Genomic DNA, 10,002 nt, shown 5'->3' on the forward strand with positions numbered 1-10,002 from the left:
ACTACATTTAGGATGAAGAGCTTCACCAGGAGGGGCCAAGAAGCTCCCTGAAGGCAGGAGTAGTCAGGCAGTGCTGACCAGGCCAGGCCAGCCTCCTGCCACCTTGAGGAGGGCTGTCACTCCATAGCCCATTCTGCACTGTGGGCCTTAGAACTGGCAAGAAACACCAACCCTGTGCACTCCAGGGCATGGTTTAATGTTTCATCCAGATAGTTCCTTGGGGACAGGGTCAGGGAAGAAGCCCTACCCAGAGGGCCACTGGAGAGGATCCAGGCCCGCAGCCCTCACCCCAGTCCCCTGCTTCCCCCATGTCAGCCCCCAGCCCTGCAGACAACCCTCGAAGATCCCTGTGGGGGAAGCTCATTTGATGAGTGTTCCTAACTAGCTTTTGGGGGTGCGTGTTCAGGTGCCACAGCATTGGTGCGGCAGAAGTAGGATTCTTCAGGAGTGAGGAAGGAACGGGTGTTGGTGGGTCACTGCAGCAGGTCGGGAGGGGAGGGTGGCCGGGCCTAGTGCAGGGTACTTGGTGCAGATGCAGAAGCTCAGGCTCCCAGCATAGGTTTGTTGTGGCACCAGGTAGAGGTGAGTGTCGTCCTTCAGATGCATCTGTCCCAGGCAGTTGTGGAGGCCACGTGACTTTCTCTGTGCCTTGTTCATGCACTGCAGTGACACAGTTTCTTTTACAGAGAAGGAACTTCATGCTGGCTTTCCAGGCAGCTGAAAGTGTCGGCATCAAATCCACACTGGTGAGCCCTTGTCCCCCTGAGTCACTGGCAGGGCCCTCCTTCTGGTTAAGAAGAGTTCAGTCCTGTTTAAGCTGAATCCTCGTGGGCATGGGGTAGTGTGGCTGCCTGGTAAAAGGCAGCTATGGGGTGCTCTGGGGCCAAGGGAGGGTCCCGTCAAGGGTGGGTGCAGATGTGGGATCTTGTGTCCTGGCCCCCAGCACTTTTATCTCACGTGAAACACCCTAAGGATGCCCCCTGAAAGGGTGGGAGGCCTGAGACCATGGGCCCAGCCAACCTTCCCTGGGACGGCTCTTTGCAGTCATCTCTTCCATAAGGGAATCCCTCAGGTTAAAAGAAAAATGTCATGTGTTTATAAATCTCGCTGTCAAAAACACCACACCAGCAGGTCCATCTGCCTTGTTCATCTAGAGCGAGAGGGCAAGGCAGCTCCCAGCCAAGGCAGGCGGCTTTAGAGGCTGGACCGGGGAGGCTCCTGCACTTCCTCGTGATGGTGTGGGTAGCCGCCACTCACAGGACAGAAGTGTGGAAACCCGGCGTGTTCTCAGGTTCTTTAGGCCTCTCACGCTTCTACCTTGCCGAGCCCAACTTTCCGGGAGAAAACATAGCGTCCAAATCCAAAGCCAAAACTTCTACACCCAGAGACGCTTTTATTAAGTGAACTGAGTGCTGCAGCCTCACATGGGACACACAGACCATCAGGGGATTTTCAGAAAGGGCGGAGAGCCCACAGGCCAGGCCAAGCCCCAAACAGTCCTAGATCTGGGGCCCTCCAGGGTCACCTCCCCATCCCCGTGCCCCCACCCTAACTTGTAGCAACTGGAGGTGCTGTGAAGAAGTGTTTACGCCCATCTTCACTCATTAGAGTCTTCATGCCACAGGTGCATCTAAATCCCTAGAAATGTGCATTTTTTAGGGTGGCCTCTGTTCACCTGTACAGGGAAAAATAAGTTAAATATTCCCCCCTTCCTGGATATTTTACAACACGTGTAAAGTTCCAATATATAAAAAAAGCAGGCCTTTTTCCCACCCTCGAAAGCTTCTATAGTCAAGATTCTTGCATTGAACAGGCAGGTTTTCGTTTTCTGCACCAAGTCACCAAGGGCACCCTCCTGATCGTGCGTGCTCAGCCACACGTCCTGTGCTCGTCACCCACGGGAAGGGAAGGATCTCTCAGGCCGGCCCCTTGGGTCACTCCCCGAGCCTTCAGCAGCAGCAGTGTGTCACTTTTTGAGGCCTTCTGTCTCGTGTTAAAGGCTGTGAGACACTGGAGTGAGGTGGGGGTGGGTCCACGGTTTCCCAAGTTTATTTTCCTAGAACATCAATTCACCAGTCACAGGTCACTGGCGTTCAGCAGAGCACAGTTACAGAGCAGAGTCTTGGATGATTTCAGACTGTTGCCCATGGTGAAGGCCGTCAGAGTGTTGGTTCTGGGAGCCCCCGACAGAGAGAAATTCTCCTAGGCCAGTGCCTGGGGCTGAGAAGGGCTCTCAGAAGGGTCCCCCAAAGAGTGGTTTAAGAAGAGAGGCAGGCGCGGGGAGGAGGGAGGAAGTTCCTCCACCCAGACTGGATGAAACCCTTCCCATCCTGCAGAGCCGTGAGCAGGGAGGCACCTTGCCTGTGGCTCTGGGGCAGGGGTGGATGGCCTGGGGACGATGCTGATGCCCAGGGAGGAAGCGTTCTTGGCCAGGCTTTAAAAATGTGTAATTAGGCCTAGAAAATATTTCAAGGCCCCATCCAACTCCAAGAGCCCATGTTGCTATGGCAGAGCCCATTGGCACAGCCTGGAGGTGACCTGCAGTTCTAACCAAGCCTCTTCCTTGTCTGTCAGGACATTAATGAAATGGTACGGACTGAACGACCCGATTGGCAGAACGTGATGCTGTATGTGACGGCGATCTACAAGTACTTTGAGACCTGAGCATGCCGGGAGGAGCCGCCCCAATAGCGGGGGTACCCCTCCACAGCGACCGAGCGACACCGACGCCATTAGCTACGCACCCCTGTAAAGCTTCCAGCAACTCTGGGCTGCCCCACAGCGTGTGAGCCTCCAGCTCGGGGCTTCTGTATTGGAAGAACTCAGCCGTGTGGCCCACAGCTCCCACCAGGGCCCCTCCCACATGACCCGTCCATTCAGGTCATGTGGGCTCAGCACACATCCTGCAGGCCGGTGGCTGCTGGAGTTTTCCTTCTGAAGAGAATATTGAACTACACTAGTGCTCCAGGGCACCAAACAAAAAGGGCTCATGCACAGCTGAATTTGGGAAAAGGGATTCAGTTCTGTGGGAAACTCACTGGGGTTGATGAAGGCTCGGCCGCGGCACTTCCTGACTATTGGCTGGGGTGGGTTCTGGTGCTGGTGAGAACCCAGAAGGAGAGTCAGCGCCTGGCAGTTCCCAGCGCCCTGGGCCCTTCACCGTCCTAGTTTGGAGGAGCATGTCACCACAGACGTGGGTCAGCTGCCCCACACCTGACGGGGCTGTCCCGGCCGACACAATCCAGGCGTGTTCAGCCTGAGCTAGGAGAGTATCTAGAGGGCGTGGTGCGGGCACGCCAGGGCTGGGGTGCTGCCGCTGCACTCACGCGGCTGGGCTTTCTGGCGGGAAGCAGTTGCAGGGGCCCCTTGCCTGGACTCAGCGACCTGTCTTCCAGCCTGGAAGGGGTTTGGAGTCCCAGCTCTGGCTTTACATTTCTTCATCATAAGGAGTTTTTCTAGTTAACATTTTTGTTTTGTTACGAGCAATGCTGGAAAAAGTCGCTCCTGTTCTGTTAGTACCAAAGTTACATTGTTTCAATAAGCATAGAAATCTAAACAAGATCTGTACATTAGCATGGTGAGAGCAAGGAATAAAGCAGGAAATAGGAGAAAAGTAAACAACTTTAGGGAGCCCAGGCAGTGTCATTTAAACTCACTGAGTCACTAAGACATAATTCTCCTAGGCCAGAGTTTAAGAAAGTGCCTTAACTCTTGTGAGGGCAGCCACTGCCCTCCATGGCCAAGGCAGGACTCCAAGACTCAGTGGTTGAGTTGTCTCCTACCACCATGCCCGCCCTGCCCAGGTACTGGGTCCATGCCCCTCGTGCCCACCCTCCCCAGGTGCTGGGTCCATGCTGTTTGAACCAAAGCCTTATTTAAAGGTGGTCACTGGAGATGCTCTCAGGCTAGAACTCAACAGCTATTTTTGGGAATAGGGATCTCCCGTGTGCCTAACGCAGTAGCTATTGGTTTGAACAATGTCCAGACAAGACCTGTACCTTTGAGAATATAACTGTGTTTGGCACCTGCATAGCACCATGAGGAAGACCAGCCACCAGTGGAAGCGGGGTCACTGCCCCACAGACTGGATGCAATGAGGGGCTCACAGGAGGCCCAGCCAGCCCGATTGCCGGCTGAGGGGTCTGCATTCAAGCACGATGTTCTAGAATAGGAGTTTAACGTGTCTACGTAACCTAGAATGTGGTTATTAGGAAAGGGGCTGTGCATGTGGGTGCAGCTGGCGGCACACCTGGTCACCAGATGGCCAGGAGCTGCCCATCAGCCCTGCCCAGATGTCAGCCTGGGAGCTCAGGCTGCTGCCGCTGGCTGGATGCCCTTTGGTGAAATGCCTGTTTTCAGCTAAGAAAGGGGAGGCCAGGCAAGCAAAGTCATGCCACAAAGCATACCAGAGACCCCCGCAGACTCCTGGCCCCGTCCCGCCCCCCGTCTGAGTTGTGTTCTTGTTGCTGTTCCTCTGTTGATGGCCAGCTCTGCTGTTGGCATGAGCCACTGATGTTCATGTGAGAATTACTGTTTTTAAGTGTCTCTCCACTTAGGTGTCCTCAGTTCCCACTTTTGCTCTCATTTGCCTTCACAGAGGCCACTCCACCTGTCCGGATCCAGCTGTCTGGTCATGGTTTGGTTTATTTATTTTGTCCTTCAGGGGCTGTTTTGCCCTAAGAATGAGGGGACTTCCCCTGGTCTGCAGTTCCCAACTTTATCCCTTGCTGGCCATGTGAGCCCAGCCCTGGTGCCTCATGGGATGGGGGGGTAGGGGTCCCCAGGATCTTCTGGAGGAAGGTGGCCATGGATGGATGGGCTGTATCTGTGTTTTCCCTCTGGGAGTCTCATGGGTCCAGCATCAGGCCTGGGGTCAGCAACAGGGAAAGAGGGTGGGCACGGGGAGGGCTTGGCCCCGCCTATCTAGAGGCTTGCCTCGGGCCCCTCCTTGGGGAAGGTTTGCGTGCAGAGCTGCAAGGGAGAGGGTTCCAGAAGCATTGCCTTTTGCCTCGTCTAATAGGATCCTTAGGACACTGTGGGCTTTAGGAATGACTATAGATGCTCACACGTGTTTAAAGTGACATTTGGAGATGCTCTCAGTCCTGTGGCATCTGGCACGAAGTCTCCAAGAAGCCACTTTGCCTCTTCTCCCTTCAAGCACAAGCTTTACTGCAAAAGGGCCAGTCGTGTTTCTATTTCTCTCGATCCCAGGCTTCTGCGGACTGACGATACTTTTAAATGTTGTTCTAGTAAATATTCTTGAATGTATTAAAATGGCTGAAACAACAAGCTTGGGCTTTTCTAGCTTGCCCTCCACTCCCTGCCGTCCCTCTGACGTCGCATAAACCAGAACCCAGCTCCCTCCTGGGACTGGCTGTGGAGAGAAGGGCACCTCTGAGCCAGCCTGTGGCCCTACCCCAAGGCGCACTTCCTCATGTGGGAAGATCCTGACCAGGAGTCCAGGGTGGCCTCCCCTGGGCCACAGCACATCACCGTGTGGCCTGGGGCTGTGGGACAGTGAGCCCTGTAACCACTAGGGTTCTGTGACAGATGCCAAGACCCCAGAGACCGTGGCAGAGCTACCCCCAGGAGAGCGGAAGCCCCTACACAGCCCAGACACATGCCTTCCCCGGGGACTGGGGAGTGTGTCTCGAGGGGTTTTGTTTGTTTTGAGGCATGTATCATCTTGGAAATAATTGTCAGGATGTATAAAATAGAGAAAAAGAAAAAAGGTATCCTACCCAGAGGCAACCAGATAAACCTTTTTGCCTGTGCATTGTTTTTTGTTGGTTTTTTCGAGACGGGGTCGATCACGGCTCACCACAGCCTTAACCTCCAGGGCTCCAGCAATCCTCCCACCTCAGCCTCCTGAGTAGCTGGGACCACAGGTGTGTGCCACCATCTCCAGCAGTTTATTTATTTATTTTTTCTTTTTTTTTGGTAGAGATGGGCTTTTCGCCATGTTGCCCAAGCTGGTCTTGCACTTCTGGGCTGAAGCAATCCTCTCACCTTGGCCTCCCAGAGCCTTGGGATTACAGGTGTGAGTCACTACAGTGATTGTGAATGCACTGAGCTGGCCTGGAGAACACATCACCTTGTCCACGTCACATGCAAAAGGCCCATGGTGGTGGTGCTTCCTGCACACAAGGGCATGTAGTGAATGCCCTTCCCAGGTGGAGACTCCTCAGGGTTGGGAGCCCAGCAACTGCCTTGGCCCTGAGTAAGCCAGGAGTTGCACTGTGACCTGCAAGTGCTTGGGAGCTGCACCCCTGGGTGCCAACAGCTGCAGGCACCCTGGGGTGGGCAGTGGGCAACAGCTGTAGAGCTGGGAGCTGGGCGTGAAAGGACTGGGGCAGGACTGGGCTTGGACTCAGCTCCTCCCTGCTCAGCAGCCCCTTCGTTGTGTCCTCTGCCGTGTGGAGGGGGTTCTGCCCTAGTGGTCAGCAAGCATCCATGGAGCCTGCAGGGCGGGCCCTGTGTGCAGCGGCCTCCACGCGTCAGCAGGGGACCGCCGTCCCTGCCAGCACACCTGGGCCTTGTCCTGGGCAGCACAGACCCCTTAGCCACCACTCCCAGGTGGGGCGGTCACTCCCAGATCCTCCATCCGTCCCGCCTGCAGTGCAGCTGCCTTGGATGCTGACTAGGGTGGCCCTGAGGGGATCCTTCTGTCCCAAGTTACGGGCCTGCGGGGCCCGTCCACAGTGCCGTGCCCCTCAATTTGGAGCTGGCTCTGCTGCTTCCCAGGGCAGCACCTATGGGGAGGGCATCGTTTATACCTTGACTCAAAGTTCCAGGATCTCTGAGGGACAGCTTAATAGGTGGAAGGGGGAAGCTGTGAGATTCCAGGGAGAGTGGAGAGATTCCAGAAGGATCCCTTACACCCCTCCAGCACCCTCAAGGGCCTGCGGTCCTGTGCCCAGACGCCACGCCCTGCCCCAGCAGCCCTGCCTGGCCAGCTCTATGGCCCCAGCCCCACGGGGCTGGCACTTCCTGCAACCTCGGGGTAGCCTGGGTTCTATTTTAGGTTGTCCCTTAGGTGAGGGACCGGGGCAGACAGAACCAGTCTCAACATGCTCGCAGCCACTTCCCCGTACATCAGGTGAGTGAGGACAGACTCCTGGGTTGCTGAGATTCGGGGATCTGGATTCTGGCAGGAGCTTTGACCCCAACAGGTCTGGACCTTACTGGGCATCTACAGGAGCTGGGCCGGGCACAGGAGAGGACTCCATCTCCCCTGCCTGACAGGAGAGGACTCCATCTCCCCTGCCTGACAGGAGAGGACTCCACCTGACCAGCCCCCTCAGGCTGGGAATGCGTCGGGGAGCCTGCTGTGAGGCAGGGGGAGGGGTGCGGAGAGACCGGGCACAGCCTGCCAGTTGACTGCACCAGGCCCAGAGCAGGTGCTGAAAGGTCTGGTCTTTTGTCTGCACCCTCCCGTGTTTGTGAGGAAGGGGTGGCAGGGGGTCTGCAGTCTTAAGAGCCAAGCAGAAAAGAAGGGCCAAGGCAGGCACCCACCAGGCAGGAAGCAGGTGTGCCCTGAGGGGAAGGACAGGCCATCGCAGGGCTGGGTTGCACCCAAGACTTCTGCCAAGAAGAGCACTGAGGAGTCGGGACACACAGGTCCTCCCCAGGTCAGCCACTGACACTTGGGATGTGCTGGGCTTGTTTCCACCTCTGCAAAGCAGGGCCCCCTTCTGGGCCCTCATATCAGGCACCCTCTCTGACATGGGGTACAGGCCTGGCAGGTCATGGGGCTGGGGCCACAGGGAGAGCGGGCAGGTGGCTTAGAGCCATCGGGGTGATGAGTGGCGAGCCCCGGCATGAGGGCTGCAGAGGACTGTCACTGCCCACCCTGGAGCCAGGGCTCCACTCCCCTCAGGGCCTGCTTTCCCATCTACACCGATCATCCCCAAGGCCGGGTTGCTAGCGGGTTGCTGTTTGTCCTGACACCCAGAAGCAGATATGGGGTGAACATCTTGAGTGGGGTGGGGTGAGTCGGAGGATGATGACCAGTGACTCGGAGATCACTTCCTCCGTATGTTTCTTCTGCCTTTGCAGGACCTCTGTTAGGATAAACTGGAGCCTTGTGAGGTCCCTGCCCCATTGGAGAAGTTGGGGAGCACCCGGGGTGACCCAGTTGGTTTCCAGGGACCCTTCCCCTGCTCACCGGCTGCTTGTCCTGGGCCTGGCGTGTCTTGTTCCTGATGCAGCTCAGCTGGCCTCAGAGCAAACAATGAGGGCCAGAGGCCACCAGGTGCATCCTGGGCAGGAACAAAGGGCCGGAATCCTGGAGCTGGGGAGGCCCAGCTGGCCCCGCCGCAGGGCCTGAGGATCTGGAGCCTGGATGGAAGGAAGGGTGGGCGCCCACAGCCTTTTCAAAGCCTGCCTGGGGCTGGGCAGGGAAACCAAGGCCTGGAGCCAGAAGCCGGGGCCTGCCAGGGGCCTCCCCGTGCCCACCAAAGGGCAGTGGTTGCAATTGGAGAGCTTCTGCCCCTCAGCCTTGTTTCTCCCTTGGGCCTGGGGGTGGGGGGGGGGGCGGGCAGCCCAGGCACCTGCACAGGGACCTCCCCCAGCCCCACAGCCTTGGTATCTGAGGACAGCACTCAGCTGAGGTGGGTACGGGGCTGGCAAGGGGGCAGCAAGGCCAAGACTGAGGAGGTGGCCTTAAGGCACGTGGTGCCGAGAACACAGGCCCCTCCCTGGAGAAGACAAGCTGGCCCGTGGGGCAGGCAGTTTGGGGACAGCCCTGCCAGGTGCCGTTCCCCATCCCTGAACTGGACAGCTTGGCCTGTGCCGTCTCTGGGCAATGGCAGCGCTGGAGACCTGGGCCAAAGCACCTGACAGATGACACAGGACCGCGGGGCTCTCTGCCTCTGAAGGGCCAGGGAGGAGCCCAGTAGGGGAAGGGTGGGGGCCTGGCCTGAGCCGGCCCATCACAGCCTCCTTGGCACTGGCTCCTCATGGGTGGCTGTGGGGACTGTGGAGCTGGCTCTGGGGCTGGAGCCACTCCAGACCCTGCCTGACCACCCCCTGGCCTCAGGACACAGTTCCACCGGCGCCACTGCTGAGGAATGGAGGAACTGCCCCTTGAGCCCTAGAGGTGAATGTTAAGGGCTTTGGCACTGTGACCCTGAGGACCAGCTTTGGAACAAAGCCATCACTCCCTGCGTGAGGACGTTGCAGCTGCAACCCTCCTGCTGTGGGACTGGGGTGCACATGGCTAGACCATGCATGGGAAGGTCCACGCAGGAAGGTTGCGGGCCCCAGGATGGCAATGGCAGAGGAGTCATTGGGGTCCACACTGGGGGACAAGACAGACCCTCAGAATCGGCTGAGGGCTGGTTTCTGCCTCGTGAGCCCCCTGAGCCCCTCAGGAAGACTCAGGACGCTCCGTGCATGTTTGCTGAGTAAGGGCTTGAATGAATCTGGGTCCAGCAGGTGTGGGCGGGAGGGGTTTGTCCCCACTAGAGGAGAGGTTTTACCTCGTGGAGAGCCCCAGAAGCAAGGATGGGGAGCCAAGGATGGGGCCAAGGGAGGGCCCCATGGCCGTCAGCATCCCTCACCCCTACCTTGTGGTTTGACTTAACCTCCAGGAGGGGGCAGGGCAGACACAAGACACTCATTTTACAGGTGAGGATATGGGTCCTGGAAGGTCTGCAGGGAAGCCCCTGCCGCTGGTCCCAGGGCGGTGTCCCCACCTGGAGGGGGAGCTCCTCCACTGAGGAAAGCCAGGGCCATGGGAGAAGGCGAGCTCCTTTGAATAGAGGGTCAGCAAAGGCCAGGATGAGAGAGAGGGGGGCACCAGGGCCAGGTCTCCTTGGAAAGACCTGGGGACAGCGCCCCAAGAGTCTCATGTGGGTCTCGCCCTTCGGAGTTTAAGTCAAGCTGTCTAGGTCCCCACACATCGCAGGGTTTCCTCCTCCACCTTGGACATTAGGGAACACAAGGACCAGGAGAGCCGAGCTAGTTGAATGGGAACGGGGGCCCAGGCTTCAATCCCAG

At 57.6% G+C, this 10,002-nt stretch overlaps 1 protein-coding gene across 16 annotated transcripts in view; it reads left to right on the forward strand.

Annotated features, from left to right (window-relative positions):
- SPECC1L (sperm antigen with calponin homology and coiled-coil domains 1 like) overlaps positions 1-5,289 on the forward strand; it is a 148,732-nt gene extending 143,443 nt beyond the window's left edge. For 14 of the 16 annotated variants that reach the window (XM_063807479.1, XM_054675346.2, XM_063807483.1 and 11 more), the window contains 2 exons: positions 687-746; positions 2,575-5,289. In XM_063807479.1, the coding sequence (XP_063663549.1) occupies positions 687-746; positions 2,575-2,664 (150 nt within the window). In that variant the 3' untranslated portion in view covers positions 2,665-5,289. 16 annotated transcript variants of the gene reach the window in all.
- The last annotated feature ends 4,713 nt before the right edge of the window (positions 5,290-10,002 follow it).

The sequence above is a fragment of the Pan troglodytes genome, chromosome 23 (assembly GCF_028858775.2).
Source record: "Pan troglodytes isolate AG18354 chromosome 23, NHGRI_mPanTro3-v2.0_pri, whole genome shotgun sequence".
Classification (NCBI taxonomy): Eukaryota; Metazoa; Chordata; class Mammalia; order Primates; family Hominidae; genus Pan; species Pan troglodytes.